This window comes from Sinocyclocheilus rhinocerous, unplaced genomic scaffold, assembly GCF_001515625.1.
Source record: "Sinocyclocheilus rhinocerous isolate Xijiao unplaced genomic scaffold, SAMN03320098_v1.1 scaffold220, whole genome shotgun sequence".
NCBI classification, from domain to species: domain Eukaryota; kingdom Metazoa; phylum Chordata; class Actinopteri; order Cypriniformes; family Cyprinidae; genus Sinocyclocheilus; species Sinocyclocheilus rhinocerous.
In genome coordinates this window covers 333216-359003 of record NW_015666573.1, presented here as the reverse complement: position 1 = coordinate 359003, position 25788 = coordinate 333216, and the positions used below count along the sequence as shown (strand labels likewise).

At 36.0% G+C, this 25788-nt stretch overlaps 3 protein-coding genes and 1 pseudogene across 6 annotated transcripts in view; 3 read left to right on the top strand and 1 right to left on the bottom strand.

Moving 5' to 3' along the window:
- Positions 1-1004: 1004 nt before the first annotated feature.
- On the top strand, positions 1005-3941 carry hsd17b14 (hydroxysteroid (17-beta) dehydrogenase 14). Its single transcript, XM_016544274.1, has 9 exons — positions 1005-1462; positions 1549-1587; positions 1677-1780; positions 2198-2264; positions 2482-2573; positions 2671-2775; positions 2860-2927; positions 3067-3163; positions 3246-3941. Exons 1-9 carry the CDS (start codon positions 1375-1377, stop codon positions 3387-3389), a joined length of 804 nt encoding a protein of 267 aa, XP_016399760.1. The 5' UTR covers positions 1005-1374; the 3' UTR covers positions 3390-3941.
- Positions 3942-4541: 600 nt separating this feature from the next.
- LOC107732882 (branched-chain-amino-acid aminotransferase, cytosolic-like) lies at positions 4542-14141 on the top strand (annotated as a pseudogene).
- A 412-nt stretch (positions 14142-14553) lies between these two features.
- On the bottom strand, positions 14554-19425 carry ifi35 (interferon-induced protein 35). 4 transcript variants are annotated; one of them, XM_016544304.1, is made up of 10 exons: positions 19326-19425; positions 18791-18836; positions 18633-18704; positions 18394-18552; positions 18189-18302; positions 17807-17951; positions 15694-15800; positions 15389-15575; positions 15188-15291; positions 14554-15102 (listed from the first exon to the last, which is right to left on the bottom strand). In XM_016544304.1, exons 2-10 carry the CDS (start codon positions 18800-18802, stop codon positions 14902-14904), a joined length of 1101 nt encoding a protein of 366 aa, XP_016399790.1. In that variant the 5' UTR covers positions 18803-18836; positions 19326-19425; the 3' UTR covers positions 14554-14901. The 4 variants fall into 4 exon arrangements, with proteins under 4 accessions (XP_016399790.1, XP_016399788.1, XP_016399789.1 ...); XM_016544302.1 differs by having other exon boundaries at positions 18189-18305; positions 18791-18834; XM_016544303.1 differs by having other exon boundaries at positions 18189-18305; positions 18791-18820.
- A 1089-nt stretch (positions 19426-20514) lies between these two features.
- LOC107732838 (granulins-like) overlaps positions 20515-25788 on the top strand; it is a 10319-nt gene continuing 5045 nt past the window's right edge. The window contains exons 1-13 of the mRNA XM_016544260.1: positions 20515-20601; positions 21063-21148; positions 21884-22021; positions 22468-22605; positions 22882-23010; positions 23204-23288; positions 23465-23556; positions 23661-23808; positions 23901-23996; positions 24099-24196; positions 24282-24435; positions 24520-24629; positions 24733-24972. Of these exons, the coding sequence (XP_016399746.1) occupies positions 21884-22021; positions 22468-22605; positions 22882-23010; positions 23204-23288; positions 23465-23556; positions 23661-23808; positions 23901-23996; positions 24099-24196; positions 24282-24435; positions 24520-24629; positions 24733-24972 (1428 nt within the window). The 5' untranslated portion in view covers positions 20515-20601; positions 21063-21148. The remainder of the gene's footprint in view (positions 20602-21062; positions 21149-21883; positions 22022-22467; positions 22606-22881; positions 23011-23203; positions 23289-23464; positions 23557-23660; positions 23809-23900; positions 23997-24098; positions 24197-24281; positions 24436-24519; positions 24630-24732; positions 24973-25788) is intronic.

Here is a 25788-nt window from a genome sequence, read left to right as displayed (position 1 = left end):
CAATTAACCTGTTCAATAAAAATAAAAAATAAATAAATAAAACATCAACATCATTATATACTATTATCCCAGCACACCTAAAGTCATGTGTAAGTGATAGATGATTTAATAATAATGATGATAATAATAATAATAATAATAAAAATAAGTATATAATAATAATAATAATTAGCATTATTATAATAAATTACACAGATTTAAAAAGCTTTAGCAGTTTAACATTTTATGGTTTTAGTATGTTCCATATTTGAATATTGAATATATATTATCAATATTATAAATACTAATGCATTTTTGTGCTATTTTGTGAATAATAATTATTATTGCGTTTAAATAATTTGTAAATAATTTTAAAATAATTTGAATTAGGCTATAATGTAGCCTAGTACCTTTCATTTTATGATACATAGAGACTTTCAAAACAAATATGTCACAGTTTTAAATGTATTATTTATTATTGTCATATCTTCTTACATTGAAGCCATTAATCAGTGTGATGATTGAGAGTTTTGGACAAACAACGCTGGGTGGCGTAAGTCGACGTTTTATTCACCTTTGGCCTAATAGTAATACATTAAAGTTTTTCAAAGCGCCCAATATATTCAGTGATGTGAAACCCGGATGTTTAACAAGTCCATATAAAGTGAATATAATTTTCTTAATCAACTGACATGTTTACAGAATTCATGAGAACATAAAGAAACTTGCACGTTCCCTCATTCAGGTCCTCGATTCACGTATGCTTGTTTTATCAGAAAGACTCTTGCTCGTTTGTGCAACTTTAGTTCACATCTACACTGACGATTTTTGTGGAAATATTTATAGTGCTATAGTGTTTTTTTTTTTTTTTAAGTAACTGTTGGGACAAAGTATATAAAATACAAAATTAATTTTGTATCAATTATAAAATTAAAGAAGTGTGTTTCAAAATACAGCTATCCAGCTTTGCGATCCTCACACACAAGTTGCACGCATGCTCAGTTTTATGCCGCGGTTCTGCACATCAGACATGTCCGAAAGAGACTGTTCTCAGTTCAGTGTACTAGAGTTTTGGAGTTTGGAGCACCTGCTGGAGCAGCGCTAAATTAAGAAGAGTTTGGAAACCCGGAATTGGATCATATTTCAGACGATTCGGTCGGACTTGGCGAACTGGTTCCTCAAGTTCACTGAATAGCTTCAAAATAACGATTCGTCCAGGAAGCGAACATCTCTAGTTGACACACATGACATCGGGTAGCTACAACTTCTCTATCAGATGACTTCAGTACATTAGGAACCGCTTACTCGACCAGACTCTGTCAGTCCTGTGCAGAAATTTGACATTATTTACATTTGCTGCATAAGTACACATAAGTGAACGTATAACGTAGTAGCATGGCTTGTGCTCAGCGTTATGTCAACAAAGTTGTCATCGTTACTGGGGGCACTAGAGGCATTGGAAGGGGCATCGTTAAAGTGTTTGGTAAGGGTTTATCATATTTATCTTTCCATTGAGTAATCGAAAGAAAAGGGAGAGTAAGTAAAACTAAATTCGTGTTTGCTTTGCAGTGCAAAACGGAGCCAAAGTTGTGTTCTGCGCAAAAGAGAGTATGTGATATGATTTAAATAGCCTTTTAGCTATACGTTTCTTTCACCAGTAAATGCAATAACGTTTCCTTCTTTTTTATAATTGTCAGCTGAATTGTCAGCTGGCCAGTCTCTTGAATCTGCGCTGAATAAGGAAGGACCGGGATCATGCACGTTTGTGTCATGTGACGTGACAAAAGAGGATGACATCAAGGTATCCTCAGGCGTTCGTGTGTCCTTACATTCAATCATAACATCTCTGTCTTACACTTTTCTCTTTCCTTTTTCTTCTTAAACTTGTATTTACATGAGAGCAAATACATAATGCAGAGGAAACGGATAAAATAATAGTAATACTTAACTAATAAGTAATTAACAATTAAACTTTTAAGTTATTTTATTATTTTTGAAAAGGTCTCCATATAAAACTTGAGATCAGTATTATATATAAAAAAAATGTATAAACGTTTTTTGTGCTGTTTTGTGGGTTAGGCTTTTAAAAATAATTAGAATTACAATGTTGTTTTTCTTATTTTATTTTTATAATACATAAGGACTTTCAAAACAAATATGTCATATAGTTCTAAATGTATTGTTTCATTCATTTTAATTATCATATCTTATCTTGAAGCGATTAATCAATGTGACGATTGAGAGGTTTGGACAATTAGACTGTTTGGTGAACAATGCTGGGTGGCGTAAGTCAACGTTTTATTCACCCTTGTTACATTTTTTTGTACTTTGAACTTTTTATTTGTTTTATTTTATTTTAACCAGAGGCTTTTAGATTTATTTGGAGAAAAATTCTATTATTATTTATTTTTTTATTTTTTACAAAATAGTAATAATTTTTTTCTAAATAAATTGTCTAATAAATTAATAAAGAAATAGATTTTTATTTCAATCCTCTATCAGACCCCCCTCACAAGACCACAGATGAAACCACTGCAGAGGAGTTTAGAGACCTGCTTAATCTGAACCTCATCAGTTACTTCCTTGCTTCAAAGGTAAGGAAGTGATGTAAAAAACTTTGGTTTGGTCTATTTACTTGTGCAGAATGACTGCTTTTTTCTTTTTTAACCTCTTTTCATTACCTTGGGTCAGTATGCACTGCCGTATCTGCGTAAAACACAAGGAAACATCATCAATTTGTCCAGCCTTGTCGCCTCAATAGGTCAAAAAGATGCGGCTCCCTATGTGGCAACCAAGGTGAGTTTCTCTGCTTGTCCCGAGTGCTTTACCTGATCGTCTTACAAGTTGGAAGTAACAGTAATACTCACATATATCCACAAGGGGGCCATCACTGCCATGACTAAAGCAATGGCTGTGGACGAGAGTCGCTATCAAGTGAGAGTGAACTGGTGAGTGCCATTACCCCCAGTCCCCTTGACATCTAAAGCTGTCCCTTACTTCGTTATTTATATCTTAATCTCTGTTTCTAATCCTATTGAATTTCTATCTGTGAACATGCTGTTTACTAACATTCAAACTCTTTTACAGCATCTCTCCAAGCAATATAATGACACCTCTGTGGGAGGAGCTTGCAGGCCACACAGAAAATGCTGCTGCCACTGTTAAGGGGGGAGAAAATGCTCAGGTAAGTGTTCATAAGGCTAAATGAGCAATAGAAGAATGGTGTTCTGCTGAATATATTACAGTAACATATTTCTACTCAACAGCTGATTGGTCGAATGGGAACGGAGACTGAGAGTGGATTAGCTGCCCTCTTCTTGGCAGCTGATGCCACTTTCTGTACTGGGATAGATTTGTTTCTAAGTGGAGGGGCTGAACTGAACTACGGCTTCAAAAGCCAAATTCCATAACCAGACTGATGGAAAGCTCGATGAAATGACTTTGCAGATTTTTCTAAATCATTGCACCATTTCAAATCATTGTGCAAATTGATTTGCACAACTTTTATTTGAACGAGTTTAAGCTGAATGTTAAACAATCACATTCTTGAAAGTTTACTTAACTTCTAAGCAATTAAAAATTGTTTTTCTTTTACTTGCCATTTCGTACTTTCATGCTGCTTCATGATCAGGTAAATGGTGCAATAATTGTTCAATTTAAATTTAAGCCAGTTGTTTGTATATCTAATAGTAATAGGACTTTTCGGTGTATCCATGAAATCTTAATTAATTAATCTAAATGCTGAGTTTTTCATTTTTTTATGCAAATATTAGTTAAATATTATATGAAAGGGACCTGCACTGTGAATTACAGTACCATGAATGTGCAAAGACTTACTGATGTTTACATGTAAACATTCCCTGGACAGTTTGTTGGACAATGATCCAATTTTATCTGTGATGTAATGATTTTTCAAATCTTTAATGAGTCTTGACAGGTTGTGATTTGCTTCATACATTGTATTTCTATTGTTTGTAGTAATTAAAAAGCTTCATTAATTTACATTGTTGTCAGATCATTTAATAGTAGCTAGGAAAAGTATGTCAGAACTTCTTTAAAATGCCACCTATGGGGATTATTCTGAGATAGTAATATAAGCCAAACCGTGTGCAGTGTTGATACTGTTGTGAATCTTTTGATATCAAAACGTTGTGGCCATTAAAAGATCTGGTGAGTCCTTAACTGTATTAAACAGCTGGAAATGTGCTGCTTTTATGGTATATGCAAGTTCAAAGACAGTAAATACTAATGACTGAAGAGCTTAATCTAATAATAAAGATTGATGAAAATTTTGATTGAGACAGAAAATAAAATTTCTAATCCTAAATCCATTAAATATGCAAATGGAAAACTAGGTTTCTGTGCAATCTAAAGCTACACAGGCTTGTTTACAATAGTGACCAACACAGATGACAGGCTATTTTTATTTTCATCAGCTGAAGGTAGTGACATAAAATATATGTCTTCAAATGTCCAAAAGCCAATAATTTAACAGGATCGGACCAACGCCTCATATACTGGCCAATGAATGGAATGTTTCCTCATAACCTTGTTTAACCCCGGTGATTGCGTAGTTTGACCCCTACTTTTTTATCCAATCAGATGCGAGAGCTCCGTCACGCCTACCCTCGGGTTATTATTAACCCTTTGATGGATGGGAATAGTTTTGTTTGTAACATTAATGACTTAAAATTCATATAAAGACGATAAATATTATGATATAACCGACTATTTATTAAACCATATCATATGAGTGTTCAGAAATATCCTACTTATTTAGAAAGCCTGAAGTTTCCAGCATTTGAATTTTTAAGGCTATATCCTCCTGCACATCACGAATAATAACATTTAAGATATTTCAAACGAGCCTTCTGATGCAAATATCACACTGGCCTGTTTTGAAAATTATGCGAATGAGCTTAAATGAAAATTGAAGAAACTTTTAACGATTCAAACCCTGAGCACATTGCCTCTGTTTTCTTAAGGGGTCCAATCCGGAACGCAGAGATCAACCAGTCCCGGGCTGCTGCTCCCACTCGGACTAGTTTACCATTCATCTCAGCACAGCAGCAATGGCAGCGATCAGGACGGTGAGTTCAAAGATCATTTCACTTATCCCCCTGCCACATCTCCAAATCCTTCTGTCAATAATTAACGGCTCTGTCTAAATACTCTCGACGTGTATGGAGTTTATTTAACAGAACAGAATTTAGCAGCTTTAAACTGCAGATCATCGTCGTCGTTGCAAATCGACAACTCGCAAGTTTCAGTGATCACATGAGCGGGATGCATATTTTTAAGCGTTTGATTTTACATTTGGATAAAACATCAGAGGGTCATTTGTTGATTCTCACTCTGAATTGCTGTTCATACGCAAATCTGCCTGTAAATCGGCAATCGCGGATTAACGCTTGCGTTGTGAACGAGAGCAGTATTCCACGTATTTCCGTATGAACGCACGCGCCTATGGCAAGACGTCGTAACAATCATTCATAAAAATATACAAAATAAATACATTTTATTTTTTTTTATGTTTCCAGACAAACAAAAAATATATAATAACATAATAATAATAATATTCTATAATATGATAATATTCTACAATATGATATAATGTTATAATAATAACATTATATAATAATAATACTATAATGACTAGTAAGGTTTGCAGTTTTACTTGTAGCAATTTATCAGATAGATACTAGTATTCATTCCAGTAATAGTAATCAATGTCTTTTCAGTTAATGAGTCACTAGTATTCATTTACTATTAGTCACTATCCAACAAGTAACTATTCCACTTTTGCTGGTTACGGTTTGCAAATATAATCAATAGGGATCTGTGATATTAACTAACCACTTCTGCCTAGTATGTAATCCACTTGTTGCTGGTAGGTATTCCTGTTTCACTTGTAACTTATCATGCAGTGTTTGTACTTATATTTTAGGTACTAAATGTAACTAAATGTTTAATCTTTCTAGATTTTAATATTGAAATTTAGTTTTTAATGTTGAACTATAAAGTTTTGACTAGTCATTACATATAAGTGAAAAGCCATTGTAAATTGTGAGATAAAAAAAAAAATCAGTTTCATAGTAGTGTCCTAATACTAAAAATATGTAAGTACTACTTAAATTATAGTTACTAGTAATGCTGGAATGCTACTTGGAAGTGAACTGTTGCAACTTTTGCCTTTGAACTCTTTTCACTTTTCTACCAGTAACTTTGGTGTTATAGTTGACAATATTTTGGTAGTGACTGGTAGCAAAGAGATAACTGAATGAATAATTAGTATGCTGAAGTTGAAAATGATACTAGTCACTATCGGTTTACTTAATAATAATTAAAATAATACTATAGTTGCAAAATTATATGCTAGTTAGTTTTTCAGGAACTAGTGGTAAAATATCTTGCCATAAGACGCTTTTGCCTGCCAAATTATGCACAGAGTTTGGCAAGGTCTCCCGACAGAGCTATCGTGTAGCCCTGCTATATTATTTATTATGTAAACAAATGTCTAATAAAGCACGAAAACAAAACTGTAATAAGAGTAGGACTAGTGTGTGTGTCTTAGAGTAAAATAGGCAAACACACATTTCCTTTCTTTGCTTTACTTATTCACTCAGGGTTTTTTAGCTATTAAAAAGCACTGCTACTGTGAGAGCCAGCTGTCTCCTTGTGCACAAATGCAGGTATATACAGCTAGTACATACTAAACCTTCACATCTCACGAGGGCTATACAACAGCTGTCAAGAAGAACGTGCTCTGTGTCTGATTGGGTTATGAAAGGAAACGGTTGAAGTCACTCTCTGTTTCTGTGTTTTAAGGCACTGAATGGACGCTTTCTTCAGCCTCTCTCCCTGTCATGTGGGTCGTTGCGGTTCGTCAGTTCTTCCTTTAAGGTATTGAAACAACCTTGTTGTGCTAGGTTTATGCACCACTTTTTTTCCATGCCACCATAGGTCAGCCTGGGCTTTCAGGTCTTGTGATTGATTATGTGTGTTTGTTTCAGTTGGCTCAGAGTTTACGATCCCATTTTTGGGGCAATGCAGGTCTTCCAGACCTGTAAAGTTGCATTTTCTGAAGTGTTAAGCAGGCCACGGTGTCACCTTGTGGGATCTGATGTCTCTTTTCTTTGTGCTTTTGCCTTCTTGCATGCTTTCTTTTTTTCCAACACCCCCTTCCCTTCTCACTGCAATTTAATTTAATTCAATTTCCATAAGAGCTTGACTGGCATGATGAATCCAGATTTTTCAAATGCATGTGCAATCAATGATAATGAATAAACTCCTCTCCACGTGCCCGCTTTACTCCCCGCCCCCCTCTGTCTTTTCGTTTTCTCCCCGTCTTTTTCTCCCCGTTTGTTTGTGTCAGGCTGCAGATCTTACCATAGAGAGGAACCCTGTAGTGAAGCCAAAGCCAGACCCCTCAACCCTCGTGTTCGGCAAGCAGTTTTCCGACCACATGCTGACCATCAGCTGGTCTGCGGCAGGAGGATGGGAGGCACCTCAGATCAAGGCCTTTCAGAATCTGTCCCTTCACCCTGCTTCCTCAGCCCTGCATTACTCCATAGAGGTGAGGGAGTGTGTGAGCCACATGGTTCCTAGCATCTTTTTTTCTCATTTATTCAAAAGCAAGTTGACTTTATTTCCCAAGTATGCTGTTTTTATCTGAATTCTGTCAGATGCTGTGCCCCAACAAACTGTGAAAATGTAGAAATGAAGTGTCTGCGCAATATATATACATCTCCTTGATATTGTGATTGCAATTAATAATTTATTAAAATATTGTATTAAATTATTATTATTTTATGTATGTATATGTTGTTTATAATTCTTAATCTTATACATTTAATACAAAATTTGTTAATTTTATATTACATTAAATAATCTTGAATATATAGTTAATTATGAAGCTTGACAGTGATGTTTATATGCAATACTGCTCAAAAGTTTGGGGTCAGTACGTTTTTTGTTGTTTTTTGGAAAGAAATTAATGAAGAATGAAAAACATTGATCAAAAGACACAGTAAAGGTATTAACAAGTTTACAAAATATTTTAATGCAGATAAATGCTGTTCTTTTCTATATTTATTTACATTTTTAGGAATCCTGAACAAAATAATGTATCACGTTTCCTATTTGAACTATTTTCAACATTGATAACAATAACAATTTGAGCCCACAAAACAGCATATTAGAATGATTTCTGAAGGATCATGTGACACTGAAGACTGGAGTAATGACTGCTGAAAATCAGCTTTGCCATCACAGGAATACATTTTAAAATATATGTGACCCTGGACCACAAAACCAGTCTTAAAGGGTTAGTTCACCCAAAAATGAAAATTAGCCCATAAATTACTCACCCTCAAGCCATCCTAGGTGTATATGACGTTCTTCTTTCAGGCGAATCCAGTCGGAGTTATATAAAAAATTGTCTTTGATCTTTCAAGCTGTTTCATGGCACTCAGCGGTTGTTGCATGCATCCGTCCAAAAGCAGTTAAATAAAATGCGCCCATCCATTAAAAAAAAAAGTGTCTCACACGGCTCCGGGGGGGTGAACAAAGGCCTTCTGTAGCGAATCGATGCGTTTTTGTAAGAAAAATATCCATATTCAAAATGTAATAATCACTTTAATGTAGCTTGCGCTCACTGTTGTACACTGGAAGCAGGTCAGCTTTGCGCATGATGTATAAATCTCAATTTCGAAAAATTGACCCTTATGACTGGTTTTGTGGTCCAGGGTCACATATTAGAATAGAAAACAGCTATTTTAAAATATAATAATATTTCAATATTCGTATTATAATTATATTATTTTTATTGTATTTTCTAACAAAAAAAATGCCTCTGTGAGCTTGGTAAGGCTGAGTAATCTTATTGCTACAGCTAGTATTTCCATGAATGTTCTGCACAGTTATTTGACCTTGTCTTAATATAGGTTTATTTAATATGATCCATTTTAAACTGAAGTGAACTATAGGGCTTGCTAATAATGTTTAAGACCAATTTCCAAAATTTGTGCCTTTTTTTATTAAATCATTTTTATCTGATATTCTGTTTTATTCTCAGCTATTTGAGGGTATGAAGGCTTTCCGGGGAGTAGATAACAGTATCCGTCTCTTCAGGCCTATGCTGAATATGGAGCGCATGTACCGGAGCGCCGAGAGGAGCTGCCTGCCTGTTAGTCTTTATCTTATTCCACTGGGCATTACTTCAGCTTATTGACTAGTGCTCTGTGATTATTATTATTACATCTCCACTTAGCCAAACTGTGTGCCGTATCCGCTCCCATCTCCATCAGCATATTCTCTCTCTCTTTCATCCCTCTTAGTTGTTTGATAAGGTCGAACTGATAAAGTGTATCAATAAGCTGATTGAGGTCGACCAAGAATGGGTTCCTTACTCCACAGACGCCAGCCTGTACATCAGACCAACCTTCATAGGAACTGAAGTAAGAGACTATAGATATTAATATATAATTATTAATTTGTCGAATGATTTTGATCTTTTTATCTTTAATGGTGACCCTCCTTCTTTTTGCAGCCTTCTCTATGGAACCATGAATCTCTTCATCTACTGGACCACAGAGAAAGGAGGTGAGAGGGAGAGTAGCTTCTAGAAACTCTGAATTAAAAGCTTCTGCAGTCCTAACGTGTTTTAGGTGCAAAAGTGTGTTTTAGTACCCAAAATGTGCTTATTTAAAGGTACACTTTGTAACTGTTGTTGTGGAAAAAACATTGTAGCCGGAGCTACTTCTCTCTGTTTATGGATATGACGAGTCATGCAGGTACTTGGCTTCTCCGCAGTGGTTGTCGTCCCAATAGGTCTAAAATAGTCTGAATATAAACCCTTATTATTGGCATACTGAAGTGATTCAGGATAAGATAAAAACAGTTTGGAAGATGGATTCATGATGTACTCGCTCGTTATATAAATTTTGTAAATTTGGAACTAATATTTAATATATTATATATATTATAATATTTAACTAATATTTGTTAGTTTTGACTGCTTTTATTGTCCTCATTTGTAAGTCGCTTTGGATAAAAGCGTCTGCTAAATGACTAAATGTAAATTAAAATTTATTTTTTTTAAACGAATGTAGTGTACCTTTAAATGCCTATGTTTACACATATGGATGTTGTGGCTCTTGTTTCTGTAAACAGTATTTTTTACAAGGGTTATGTTATTTTAGGAATAAAACCGCAGCATGCTACCCATACTTTTTGGTGTGTAAAAATACCAAACTGGGATTCTGCAGTCATGAAACACTTGGCAATATGAGAGAATCATGATTTGCAGGCCTAGAAATGTCTTGAAAATAAATAAAATTTTAGGCTATGGAAATTTCTATCATGAACAATTCTGTACAATATTTAATTGGCTAGAAATTGGTTTGTGTGTGTGTGTGTGTGTGTGTGTGTGTATTCTCTATCAAGTGATTTTTAAAAATCCTTATTTGATAATCATGAAGGAATAAAAAAAAGTTATGGAAAATCATCGATAAAATGGTATGGGAGCCCTGACGAGAAAAAAAGTCACAGTATATATTGCTTCCGGTTCATTTCTCACTCTCAAAATAGCAAGGTTAAGTCAAGTGCACTGCACTACAGTGTGGCCTGCTTCATAGTTTGTCAAGATGTTGATGTTTAGTAATTTGTTATTCCATGAATAATGATTGTCTCCCTCTGCTGGTGGTAAAATGTACAGTAGGTATAGAAAAGAATCAACCCCCTTTAAAATATTCACATTTTGTTGCTTTGCAGCCTGAAATGAAGACGTACACAGTTTTGGTTTTATCCAGCTGTATTCCCTCAGTGCAACTTATAACATCCAAGTGAAAGATATAACACCAACATGCAGAAAAAAATAAAAACCCAGAATCACTGAGTTGGAAAAAGGATCACCCCCCTCCTAAAAATGACTTGTAAACTCAATCAGGTGTAGCCAGTCACCTTCTCAATGGCGCACAAAGCCATTTGACTTTCAGTGGGCAAATATTGCAAAGTCTAGATGTGCAAAGTTAGTAGAGACAGATCCCAACAAACTAAAGGCTGTAATTAAAGCAAAAGGTGGTTCAACAAAATACTGACACAAGGGGGTGATCCTTTTTCCAACTCAGTGATTCTGTTTTGTTTTGTTTTGTTTAGTTTTTTCCTGACATGTTGGTGTTAAATCTTTCACTTGGATGTTATAAGTTGCACTGAGTAAATATAGCTGGATGAAACAAATACTAATTCCCAATACTAACCTGACTTCACCACTGACAATTTAAACAACTTCCAGTTGTTAATATAATAACTACAGTATCTCGAACTAATTCCCTGAATTCCCCGAATACTCGCAATCCAATCCAATACTTCCCTGAAGTATGGTGACGGCGTCCCGTCAAGAAGCTACTATCACTACCTCAATCACACATGAGCACACAGGTCTTTAGCATCTATACACTCTCACCATCCTTCTCAGCTGTATGCTGGTCCGACACAGGATCTTTAATACTAACTCAGAGTATTACAGCCTCAGCCCGAGAACGGCTCTATAGTCTTCCAACACTATCGCTGTCTTTGCGGTGGTCTTTTGAGCGTAGAATCTTTAGTATTTCTATTCTTCAGCTGCGCAGCATATACCACACAACACTCCCAAGTTGCTCTTTGCAGGAATAAAAGTGTATTCACGGCCGGGAACCCACTGGTCGCAACAACCAAGAGAGACTCCTTAACAGAAAGATGCATGTACATTTGAGTAAAAATCAATATCACTCAAGTTTTCTTCACTGTGATTTGTTCTGGTGATTGGTTGGTAATGATCTAAGCTAGTCATGTGACTGTAGGTTCTGCTGTTAAGCACTTTTTTGGGAAACTCTAAATTCTTGAATCATATTCTGTCTGCACATTCTGGTTTTGTGACATTGTAAATACCTTTGACTCCTTCTGAGGCCATTATACAAAACATTTCCATCACAGTCTTGCAAAGCAACAAAATGTGATTATTTTAAACGGGGGTGATTCTTTTCTATACCCACTGTATTTGCTGACATTTTGCATGTCTTTGTAGAGAAAGAGTTAGTCACCCCTCCACTTGATGGTGTCATTCTTCCAGGAGTCACCAGGCAGTCACTGCTAGACCTTGCCAGAGAATGGGTGAGAAACAATAATGGAAAGGGGGAAGTTTCTCAACTCTCAACTTCATGTGTTCTCTAAAACATTAATATCTATCTAAGGTTTGCTAGATTGCAAAACCATATTTGTATGTTAATATTCAAATAAATAAATGACATGACAGTGACACATTAAGGACATGTGCCATTCTAGCACCATGGCATTCTTTTTAATACCGTAAATGAATATGATAATTGTTCAGTGACATGTTACATATCAAGTACCAAGATGTCTGTTGCCATGCCTGTATCATAGTTCTGCCATAATACTGTTTGTAAGGGTCATGTGTCTTTTTCAGGGGGACTTCAAAGTGACCGAGCGCAGAGTTTTAATGAAGGAGCTGATAGACGCTTTAGATGACGGCCGGATTCTGGAGGTGTTCGGTTCAGGCACTGCATGCGTGGTGTGTCCAGTTGGCAGTCTGCTCTACAGAGGACAGGTAACCAGGAAATGCACACTTTGCTTCTCTAATGCAAATGTCCACTGACAGCATCTTGCCAGTTTAATAAGCATTTGTACATTTATTGAAAACACTGCTCTTTTTATTCGTTTAAATCATTTAGACTTACCAAATTCCCACAATGAAGAACGGTCCGGACCTTGCTAAGAGATTCCATAAGGAGCTCACTGACATCCAGGTAGAGAAGTTTTTTGAATAGCCCTTGAATTAATAATACTTTTTTTTTTCTTTTCTTTCGTTCCATTGTCACACTGTCTCAACCTCTGTCCTGTTTCTCCGTGTACAGTATGGACGCACTCAGAGGGACTGGGCGCCAGTGATCGTCTAACCGATCTGAAGCAGGTTTCATGTCTAAAACCTCTCATCTCAAGTGTTTGTGTGTAGACTAAATAGACAGGGGTGTTATTCTACAGTAACAACCTTTCTAAACCGAAAACCATCTATTACATGTATGCAGTCTTTCCATGCTTGCTTGGATATCCATATGGCACAATTTGTTGCACTAGAGATCGTCCTTAAACCAGAGCACAAGCGCCATAAGCCATATATAAGCAACTATAGGCAACAAGCAAATATATTCTCCTTGCAATAGTTACTGATCCAATCTGTAAACTTTTTTTTCTTGTTTTACCAAGAAGTCACGCTTTTGCTGTTTCCCTTTTGTCTCCTAAAATTGTATTTTCCTACAACTTTTATCTGTATTAACATTTCAAATTTCATATTGCGGGAATGGTGCTAAGAAATCAGGCAGTTGAGAAGGATCTGCACGTAATCATTTTAATGTAAATGTTCAGTCAATGAGCTGCTTGTTTGTGTAACGCAAGAGAACAGGTGTCGTAAGTTTCTTTCTTACTAGCAGAGGACAGACAGACAGACAGTTGTTTTTTAAAAGACACTAAATTGGTCTTTAAGTCCAAATTTGTAAAGATCGTGTAAATGATTGTGTATGTCTATCTAGAGAAGGACAAGGACAATGTGTTATCGCCAGATTTAGTTGATTTAAAACCATGAGCTGAACTTGTGCACGCACAAAGGGCTTAATGACGGCCCGGACATAGCAGCTCTAGAGACCACTAGAAAAGTCTTGATGTGATAATTGTAGGTGATCATTACTCGGCTCTGTGTGTGTGTGTCTGTGTGTGTGTTATCTATATGATATATTTGGAACAACAATGTGACCTATATGTACATGTGTTTGTGAAATATGTAATGTTCACTGAACATGTAGAATGTATCAGTTTTAACTTATTCCTGGTGTTGTTTTAATGGCTAGAATACCTATCGGCCCCTTGTTTCATTTTTTCCCCTTCATTTTAAATTTGTGTTTTAATCCATGCACTCCACATCTCTTCTGTTTAAGTACCTGATGGAGTTGGCTGTTACTTTCTTTGTTGGCTGAATCTTTCACATTTGTCATTATTGTGGTGAGGGGGCTGCTGCTGCACTCATGATTGGTTTGTTTTGTTCGAAGGGTTTTCGAAGTAGATGTCTTTACTTTTTCCGTTACTGTATTTTTACAAATAAATTCAATTTGCATTCAAATATGTAATATGCTTTTGCTTCAATCACCTACAAGGTCTAGTTTGCTTTCATGTGTGGTTAAGCATACATTTTGATCATCATGGTAGTGTTTGTTAGACTGTCTTTGATTTTGATTAAAATATAAAATTGTAATGTATTTTAATAGCTTTATAATAACCACTAAATATAAATTATAACTCAAAACTATTTTGTTACAATAATGAGATTCACCAGTGAGCATGACTGACTAAAAACAAAAAACTCAAAATCAAACAGATGTAAAACAAATATGTGTCATGTTAAAAAAAAAAAAAAGGTCTTAAAAATAACCTTCTCTTTCATTGTACAGAATATATTTTCTCTTTTCTTTTGTTTGGATTTAGTTTCACGAGATTCCTATTAGTGTATCGTAAACATCACAATGATAGTTTTGGTTAGCATTTATTAAAGACTTTGTTCTCCATAAGCCATAACCCAATTTGACCGGATCTTTCATCATCAAAAGACAAGAAATACAACTAAGTGTATCCATTAATTAAGTATATTACTATATAACGTATATTCTATAGGTATATATTATATTATATTATAATAGGTAAAGAGGTCAAGATTACTGTAAATAAGAGGTGAAGGGATCCATACTATATAACTTTCTGAAAAATAGACCCAAATCAGGAGTTCTATAGAGTATTATGAATTAATGATCTGTTTTGTTGTCTAAAGGCAGTGTTCAATTTCTGGGCTGTAGAGGTTTTTTAGAGTTCTCACACGCTCTAGCTGTCTTTAGGAGAGTCCTCATCAAACAAAGCCAGGGTGGTGTGGCCTGGAGGGTTGTACATGATGCCTTCCCCCTCTCCGCCACCATTGGCCGTCTTCTGGAAGTGGATCTCCAGGTTGTCCTGCAGGTTATCTTTGTCCATGATGTCAGGGATGCCCGTCAGCAGCACTGTGCGCGTGCACACTGAGTTACAGATCTGAAAGGGAGCAACAGTCAATTTACATCATAAACAACCCAGCATTAACGGTTGAAATTATTGAGACATACTCTACTCTTCTTACCTTCATTTGTGAAATCTCGCCATTGAGGAATGGAGTGACCTTCACCTTGTACTTCTTACCAAAGTCTACCTCATGATCTTGTTTGTCGGAGAGACATTTGGCGACTGAAGACAAATAGAAACAAACAGAATTAAAAAAAAAAAAACACCTCAAGCATCTTGCACTGAGATGTGTCGGACTGAATGAATTTAGTTAACATACTATTATCATCTACAAAGGTAATGACCACAGTGCCAGAGTCATGTAGCATGTCTCTGTCCTCCACCTCGCCGCCTCCATTCTTCTTCTTAGAGAAATGGATGTCTAGTTTGTCTAGTACTCTATCTTCAGGTTCTTCCTTTGGCAGGTTGGAGACTAGGATTCTGCGTGGGCACACCTGTGTTTCCATCTAACAGATGGAGAGAGAAACAGAGTGTTGTTTTATATCATGTTAGTCCATAGGAACACAATGCAATCCAAAATATACAATCCATGTTTGTAAACGGATGTCAGCTTGTCTCTATTACCTCAACATAACTGGGTACCAGGAACTGAATGGGTTTAGCCTGCACGGTGATGGTACAGTCCCCAAGTTGCACCAAATGATCCTTTAGGTTCAAGATTTTCTGAGCCACTAAGATGTAGTATCAGAAGAGATTTGAAGAGAACTTAATAAAGCAATAAGCTACAAGAAGCCCTGGTAGGCTTATGTGTTACAGTAATTTTAATGATACTGAAAAGTGTCTCAATGTAAAAATCTATGGCAGTGGTTCATAACCCACTAGACCCACTAGGGGTCCTCAGCAAACTTCTAATGGGGCCTCAAGATGAACTAAATCTATTTAAAACACAATATTAAAAACAATATAAAAATATATATAATTTTCTTATTTTATTACAACCCCTCAACAACCTTTTTTCTTACAAGATGAACTAAATCTATTTAAAACATAATATTAAAAACAATATAAAAAATATATAATTTTCTTATTTTATTACAACCCCTCAACAACCTTTTTTCTTCTTTGAGGAACCAAGGTTTCTACAGAAATAAGGTTTGTTTAAACTGATAAAATCTTAAAAAGTGATGGGCATTTTTATAATGTATAAACATTTTTCTGTCTATGCCAAGCTCTAAAATATTTAATCAGTTAGAAATCCTGAGTAAAAAATATTTTAATAAATTTAGAAAAATATTAATACAGTATAAAGCAATAAGCTACAAGATTTATTACACTTAATACAGTAAGTGTATTTATTTCTTGTCTCAGTGTTTAGTGCAGTCTTTTAATTACTTTTTCTTATTTGTAAGTCGCTTTGGATAAAAGCGTCTGCTAAATGACTAAAAGTAAAGTAAAAGTAAGAAAAAACAATTTCTATACTTCACAAACAACTGGAAGAGTCATGTAAATGCATTGGTTAAAAAGAATGGGATCGCTGAAGACCAGTGGCCTGAAGCACGAAGCCGGTTTCAGTTTTTACCCACGTAAGTTCGCATTTAGTTTGAGCAAACTGAGTTTTCGGGCTCAAGAAGGTGGGCTGGTTTTGAGCAGGTTTCGTCACCATGGTAACTTGCGCTACACGGCTACCCTGCTCTGAAGCAGGTTTTATTCTGAGTTAGAGATCACAAACCCAAACTGGACCAATCAGCTGTGAGCAAAGTGACATATATCTGATGTAATATAGCCACTCCTCCATCTCTAGCTTCAAATTAAAGCAGTTTAGAGTCAAATAATTTGAGACAAAATTGCTGCTGGTTTTGAGCAGGTTTCGTCACCATGGTAACTTGCGCTACACGGCTACCCTGCTCTGAAGCAGGTTTTATTCTGAGTTCGAGATCACAAACCCAAACTGGACCAATCAGCTGTGAGCAAAGTGACATATATCTGATGCAATATAGCCACTCCTCCATCTCTAGCTTCAAATTAAAGCAGTTTAGAGTCAAATAATTTGAGACAAAATTGCCAGACTTTTGCGGCAATTATATCAATTATAATTGCTTATAACTTGTATAATATATTCTTATAATCACAAACTCTGAATTAAACTCTGAGTTGACTGAGAACATTTATATCGAGCTTTGTGAGCCTGCTGAACCTGATCTAAACCAGGTTAGATTTGTTTGGTTTTGTCAACTCTAAACTTACTCTGAAACTCTGAGTTTGTTCATTTCGCTTCGTGCTACAGGCCACAGGTCCTAAAACTTAAATTAAAATATTTAATTTTTACATTTGAATTCAGTTATTTTAGTTACTATTAGTTACTAATTTAAAGAAACTATGATATATTCAAATAAGTTAAGATGGGGACCTTAACTTATAGGGTTAGGAAGTATCAATATCTTTGTGGACAATGCAGTGCCATGCAGTCAATGTTGTTTCTGGTGCCAAAGACTTTGTTACACTTATATTCTGTTCTGTTTATGTTTTCATTGTGTTTTGGTTCTGTCGTCTTTGTTTTGCCATTTGACCTATAGTTTGTTGCTCTGTTTAATTACTCATTTTGTTCACCTGTTGTTTAGTAAATCATCTCCTTTGTTTTAGTGTATTTAAGCCCTTCAGTTCCTTGAGTTCTTTGAACCTTTAAGCACTTTTGATGTTGTTTCTTATTGTGATGATGCTAGTTTGGATCATTACATACCATCCTTTTCCTCAAAGGTGATCAGTGCTGTTCCACCCTCCATTGGATAAACTATACGGGGATTCACATCAAAACTCACAGCATGCGCTCCCTCTTTTGTATTTCCTCGAAACACAACCCTCCTCTCAGGCACTGCTGTAGAGATCTGTGGAGTCGGTGTGGAGCCTCGTTAGTCTCACAGTTGATAATGTGTCCAAATTAAGCATTGAAGTTTTAAGTTCAAATTTATATTAATATAAGGGAAAATATATAAAAAGTTTAGATTATTATTAAAAAGTATTTCAACATATATTGTACCGATATATTGTAGAGCCACACAGCCCATTCAGCCCAGTGACTGCAGCTAAGATAAGCATGAATATATTTATTTTGACTCGTAAACCTCAGTTTGCTTTTTCAGACTTGTGTTTCTTTGGTCCAGGTTATGCAATTCCTCCTTCACTTTCAGGATCTCCACCTGCAGCTTGGTGTTCTCGTCCTGTACAGCTCTGCATTTCTCCTGCACACAGGGACCAATAACCTCAGATTTTTTTAAAGTCTTTAGATTAGGGCATAAAATGAGTGTCTGTATTTTTATTTATACATACCTTCTCTTTCTGAATTATCATAGTACGTTTCTTTTTTTCATCCTCAATTGATGCTTTCCTCTCCTCAGAACGTTTTTTAAATTGTTTGGCAAAGTTGTTGTTGTTATCTATGCCATCTCTCAGTATTTTTTGTTCTGCCAACAATGCTTTATGCTGTGTCTGGACAGATGAGAGGACATAAGGATTAATGGTTTGTATTCTGGTTGACAAGTATCCCGGTTTACGAGCCACTCACACACCTTGTATTTGTTGATCTCCCTCAGTACATGGTCCAGACGTCCCAAAGACTGACCATCCATAAGACTGAAATCCTGAGTGGACAGACAAAATGACAAACACGGTCATTTTACTGAATAGAGAATCGAATGCAAAAAAATTGCCAGAACACTTCCTTTACCTCAGTAGACATTTCTACCTACGCAAGAACCTGTGGACAGAGAACACTGTTGTAGACGGAAGAAAAACATAACATGTCTTTACAACCAATGTGAAAACCTTTAAGAGCTGTTTTTCATCAAATCTTGGACATTTCGTTCGCCTAAATTGAGCTAGTTAAGTAGGCTAGTTAATAAACTTAAGCCTATTAAGAACTTAAGTTAAACATGACAGCATGAGTTATTGACGTCGCAAAAAGTTGCTTTAAAAGAAAAACATTCAACACTTTATTAGACCCAGCAGACACGTTTTTGTTTTGTATACTATTTGTTTTGGAAAATGTTGAGGAAAATGTTGACATTAAACACTTTCACTTGTCATACGTTGCGTCTGTCACGACTACTTTTTTTTTTTTTTAACAACAAAGCACTTTAACAACAAACCATAGACTTCTGTGACTAGTGACTTTTCGTAGGAACCACTGTATACTTTTTTGTTTTGTCATGATCATTTATTTTCCACATATTTCTAAATAAACAGATGAGACAAATACATACCGTGACGAAGCAACCCGTAGTTAAGGCAGTTATTTCGCTTTCGTTTCAGGTATGATGGGATATATTTTCTATATTCACAATGGCGACGTCGATAGTAATTGTAACTTAACGTTAAAGTTTCTTTAACACACACACACGTTTCCATGTTTTATGGGGACATTACATAGACGTAATGGTTTTTTATACTGTACAAATTTTATTTTCTATCCCTTACCCTAAGCATACCCTAAACCTAGCTGGGCTACTCCTCACAAAACTTTCTGCTATTTTAGATTTTCAAAAAAGATCATTCTGTATGATTTGTAAGCTTATTTCCTCATTGGGACCAATAAATAAATGCCCCCACAATTTGTATTCTGTAATTTACATTTCAGACATTGCCATTTCTCTGGCCACATGCAGTCCTCATGCTTCCTCATGCTATGGCATGTTCGTGCAGGTGATCAGGGACTCTGGGCATCTTCTGGTATTTTTCGGAGTCAGTAGAAAGGTCTCTTTATGTCTTAAGTTATGCCTATAACTCTGAGACCTAAATTGCCTGCCGCCTGTAAAGCGTTAGTGTCTTAGGACTGTTCAACAGGTGCATGTGCAATACTTGTACTTATATTTTGATTGTTCTTTAATAGGCTATACAATATCTTGGAAAAAGGGACGTTTCTTTTTTGTCTTTTGTTTTTACTATGGGGCGCCAAAAGACGAATATTCGAGTTTTCTACCCGACTGTAGGCTATCCAAAATGTTGTTTCAGCAATATGTTCAGGTAGTGCCAGGTTTCCTTTTTTTTTCATATTCAAAAATGTATCAAAAGCTTTTTGATATCTCATACAGTTTTTTCATATAGCCTACTAATGGTCAGAAGACGTTTTTATTCAAAGTGACTATACTTAAATGTCATTTTAAGTATATTTCTGAGAAGTACATAAAAAAGTAGACTAAAAGTATACTTTCCTATTTTTTGTTTAAAAGAAGTATACTAACAGCACACTTGAATAAACTTCTTTTTCGTAAGGGAAATCACAATCTAGTGCTGTAAGAACACCAGCTTTTTATTTTATTTTATTTTAAATTTTTCATTTATTTATTTATTTTTTCTGACGAAAAAGATGCTATTTGCATTTCCAAGGAATCCAACACGGATGACACGCCTCGTATTAACGGACAGTTACATTATACAAAGGCTGCCCTCTAATGTAGGCGGAGTTTGAGAGAATTCTACATTTAAGAGGCAAACATCTATTAATTCCAGCACCGTGTGAGAAGGTTGCAAGGGGACACGGTAGGTCTTGTATTTCCATAATTCGTTTCAGACGCCCTTTGTACACTTTCAAACAGCATGGTAGTTATGTGCAAAAGTGCTTTGCTCATTCATTGTGTTTCATTTTTACGCGTCACTCGTTGCTATAGCAGATTTTTTTTTCCTACAATGAACTAACTCACTTTTATGTAGTACATTTAATGTTAATAAACTGTAAAAGAGAATTAAATGGAATGATGAATTTAATTTATTTATTTATTTATTTATTTATTTTTATCTAAATCTTTTAACTCTGTTGACAGATCGGTAACTTGGACCCCTCGGATCCACGGTTGCTATAGCAGATTTTTTTTTCCTACAATGAACTAACTCACTTTTATGTAGTACATTTAATGTTAATAAACTGTAAAAGAGAATTAAATGGAATGATGAATTTAATTTATTTATTTATTTTTATCTAAATCTTTTAACTCTGTTGACAGATCGGTAACTTGGACCCCTCGGATCCACGAACTGGTCATTCACTTTAAACCGTTTACAAATCCACCTGTTCATTTAACATTTAAGAGTAAGTTGAATTGAAGTGCGTCCTCTCTCTTTCTTTTACTTCAGAAGAGGTTTATTGTTTCTGAAATTAACTAATTTGAGCATTATTCTCAGTTAGAAATAGCAACTAAAAATTAATCAGTGACTAAAAAAAAAAAAAAAGTTAAAGTAGCCTACCACATTCACAGTGCCCACTTTTTGTGCAATAGAAGCTTAGGTGCTAAAACCAGTCTATCAGTCACAATGTGGCTTGGCATTCATAAGAGGGATTTCCTTTTGTCAAGAAAAGGAAAGAAAACAGCACACTTTTAATTGACTGGTCCCCTTGGTGTGCCCTCAGTCAGAAATAAGAAAATAAGATACTCACCAACTGTATAACAAAATTTATTTTGCTGGATTTGAACAACTTTTTCTCAAACATTTATAACCCTGAGTTTCAGTTATTGTATCTGGGGTCAGCATAGTTTATTTGGTAAGCTTTTGCTTCAAATTTCTAGATGTGAAAGAGGAAGTGCTACACAAATTAAAATCATATACTTGCACTGTTATAGCTCAACAAAAGAGGATACAGTGATGTATACATCTGAAAAGGTTTGTTAAATTGTGACCCTGCATCTTAGACGTGAAGGTCTGATGGGTTACACTATTCCAAATGAATGAAAGTTTGTATTTGCATTTTCTGCTTAAACACATCAGACACTTTTCACATTTCAAATCTGTTACTTTTAACATTTTAACTCTCTCTCATTCCATCCAGATGTTGAAAGTGACATTCGGCCTCGCTCTGGTGACTCTGGTTGCTTGCTCGCAGTACCCCAACAATGAAGTCTGTGAGGCAGGCCAGACATGCCGCCAGGATCCCACTGGAGAGTTCAGCTGCTGCCCTTTCCATCACGTGAGCAACTAAACTAGTGACAGATACATAAAGACAGTTTCAGCTCAGAGTATTAGTGCCAGCTACTCTTCTATAAACATAATAAAGGTTGTAGAAAGTAGATTAGACAAGACGAGAAGGTAAATTGTACACTGATATGGAAGACAGTGTTCTGCGGTCACTCGTTTTTTATGCTCTGTCAGATATTCCTCAATAGCACCCTTTTTTTAGACACATTCACACTGTCAGCTCATGTAATAAGGGTTATGATAAGGCACTCGTATAGTATCAACATGCAAATTGCTCTTTGATGACTTTGCTATTCAAAGAGCTCAAAGAAATGAAGCTGTATTCAGGAGGTTGTGTCAAATGTCCAGCTTCAGTATTGCTCAATGAACTGTTTACAGTATGTTTGTGTGAATGAACAGCTCATACGTGTGTATAATTATTTGTGCGTGTGTGTGTAGGGAGAGTGTTGTGAGGACCACCTGCACTGCTGTCCTGAAGGCATGCTGTGCAGTGTTGTAAACTCCACGTGTATAAACGCCACACATACACTGCCATTTGTGGAGAGGATACCGGCTAAACGGACAGACCTTCCCAAAGTGAGAAATTATAAAAAGATTCTAAATAATAGTACTCGAAGCTGTTTGTTATGTTATAAAGAGATAGTTCACCCAAAAATGAAAATTCTGTAATCATTTACCCACCCTTCATTTTGTTCCAAATCTGAAAGTAGATATTTTGAAGAATGTTGGTAACCAAACCAACGTGGTAGCCATTGAGTATTTTGTTCCGTACTATGGAAAATTAGGGTGAGTGAATGATGACAGAATTTTCATTTATGGTGAACTGTCCCTTTAACAATCCTCGTTCCTCAGTCGCTCAGAATGATTCCCTCATTACCTGCAAGTGAAGATGACACCACCTGTCCTGATGGCTCATTCTGTCCTGCTGAGTTCTCCTGTCTGCTGATGGCTTCATCATATGGGTGTTGTCCCGTAGCACAGGTAAGTTACATTATCACAGGAATATGGGCCCAAACCACCAGCTTCTTGTCCATGACATGGTGTATTGAATGGCCTCTCACCTGGTCACAAAAGAAGCGTGGTGTTGCTAAAACATAGACCCTTTGAGATATATTATTTTCTATACTTTTTTTTTTTGTTATAAGAATATATACTATGTTCTTCTCTTTTTCAGGGCCTTGTGTGCTCAGACGGGAAACACTGCTGCCCAAAAGACCATGAATGCAGTGCAGACAGCAGTTTGTGTGTCAAACTAAAAGGTATGGAAGAGACTGAAGGAATGAAGGTGGACTAGAGACTTTTCATGATTAAATCATCCTTTATTTAAAGGAGATCCCATATACATTTATTACGGGTTTACAGTAGTAAGATTAACTGTATTCATTAGGATAGGATATAAGTGTGGTTCATGGTGTTGTCCTGTGATTGTTCTTAGAACCAGTCGAGACTGTTCTTTGTGGAAATGGGACCTCAGAATGTCCCGTGGACACCACATGTTGTGAAACAGATGATGGCCAGTGGGCATGCTGCCCCTATATAATATGATTAATTAAATTAATTAATTAATTTCTTAATTTGTTTATGAATGTTTTCACTTGCATTCCTTTCTCTGTCATTTGTGTTTTCTGTAGGCTGTATGTTGTGATGATAAAATCCACTGTTGTCCAGAGGACAGTGTCTGTGATGTTGAAGGCTCCAAATGCATGTCCACCAATCAGGAGCTGCCTATGTGGGCCAAGTTCCCTGCTCGTCTTAGAGCTGAATGGGAAGATCACAAACGTAGGCTATTGTCCGAGAGAGTTATTAATTTTCTGATAACCTCCACTGATATAATTCAGCATTTTCATTTCTTTGTCCTTATTCTTCAAAAGCTGCAGAAATGAGGGCTGAAGCTGAACTCACTACAACCAGACAAATCACTACTGCTGGCATACAAATGACTACATTGGCTAGTGCACTCCCAGAGAGTATGTGCAAATTTGTAAATGGCAATACATACATGTTTTTTATGTGCACATAAATAATAACACTTCTCAAATGGTTTCTGTTATTGCCTTCTTTATATTCAGCCTCTGATGTTCCCTGCAATGACACTGCGGCCTGTCCAGATGGAACCACATGCTGTAAGACTAAAGAAGGAGGATGGGCCTGCTGTCCTCTGCCACAGGTAAGTCACCCTCTGACAATAACCAATCCTGATGCAGAGTTGTGTTTTGAGTTAAGTTAAAGGTGTATGTTCATTTTCTCTGTAGGCCGTGTGTTGTGATGACTTCATCCACTGCTGTCCTCATGGTACGACATGTAACGTTGCTGCCGGGTCATGTGACGAGTCTTCAGGCTCTGAGCCCTGGTTCGAGAAGCTGCCCGTCAAACCAGTCAGCAGTCAGAATGTGGCTGTTACACAAGGTAGTTCAAAGCACTGAATCCAGTGCACACAGACACAGAATAATACCATTTTATTTGTTCTTAAACTGGTTTGTTCTTTTCTAGTGTTTTCAGTGCATTCAAATGTTTCCTGTGATGACACCGCATCCTGTCCAGATGGAAACACATGCTGTAAGACTCAAGAAGGAGGATGGGCCTGCTGTCCTCTACCAGAGGTAAATCACCTGATTGATTAAAGGAATAATTCTGTTAAACTTTCTTTCTTCTGTGGAACGCAAAAGAAGATATTTTGATAAGATGACTCCATTTTCTCTGTAGGCCGTGTGTTGTGATGACTTTTTCCACTGCTGTTCTCATGGTACGACATGTAACGTTGCTGCCGGGTCATGTGACGAGTCTTCGGACTCTAAGCCTTGGCTGGAGAAGGTGCCTGCTCTCCCTAGAGCAGGTCAAAGGTCACCTGGGAGCGTGAACTGCGACTCTAGCCACGTTTGTCCTGACTCCAACACTTGCTGTGAGAACACCGATGGAGACTGGAGCTGCTGTCCTTTGCCTGAGGTACAGTATATCTCAGAGGAGAAATACTTCTATCTAATCTTGCATGAGTAACCAAATGAGAAAATACACACTGCGCTTACAACTTTGAATTTTATTACTCTTGGTGATATCCCTCATTCCCTCTTTCACAATGATGTTCTTCAAGTGCTCAGCAAACTGTGTAAGACCTATTTTCAGAGAATTACCCTATGGCTCGAAAATTTGGGGTCGCTAGGATTTTTCATTGCCTTTAAAATAAGTTTCTTTTACTCACTAAGGATGCCTTTATTTGATCAAAAATAAGAAAAACAGAACTATTGTGAAATATTAATACAATTTTAAATAACTGCTTATTTTATTTTATTTTGATATACTTTAAAATGTAATTTATTCTTGTGATGGCAAAGCTGAATTTTCCAGTCGTTAGCGTCACATGATCCTACAGAAATCGTTTTAATATGCTGATTTGGCACATAAGAAACATTTGTTATAATTATCAATGTTGAAAACATTTGTGCTACTTTCTGGAAACTATGATACATTTTTAAAGGATCCTTTGATGAATAGAAAGTCCAAAAAAACAGCATTTATTTGAAACAGAAAATTTTAGTAACCGTATAAATTTATGTACTGCCACTTTTGGTCAATTTAATGCATCCTTGCTGAATATAATTTATTTAATTTCTTTAAAAAAATTTATTTGACCCCAAACTTTTAAACAGTAGTGTATGTAATTAAGTTTATTTTTTCCTTAAACACTTTTTTTTAAACATAAACCTCATTACTTTTATATTAGATTTATTAAAACCTCAATAAATAAAAAAGAAGCTTTAAGAT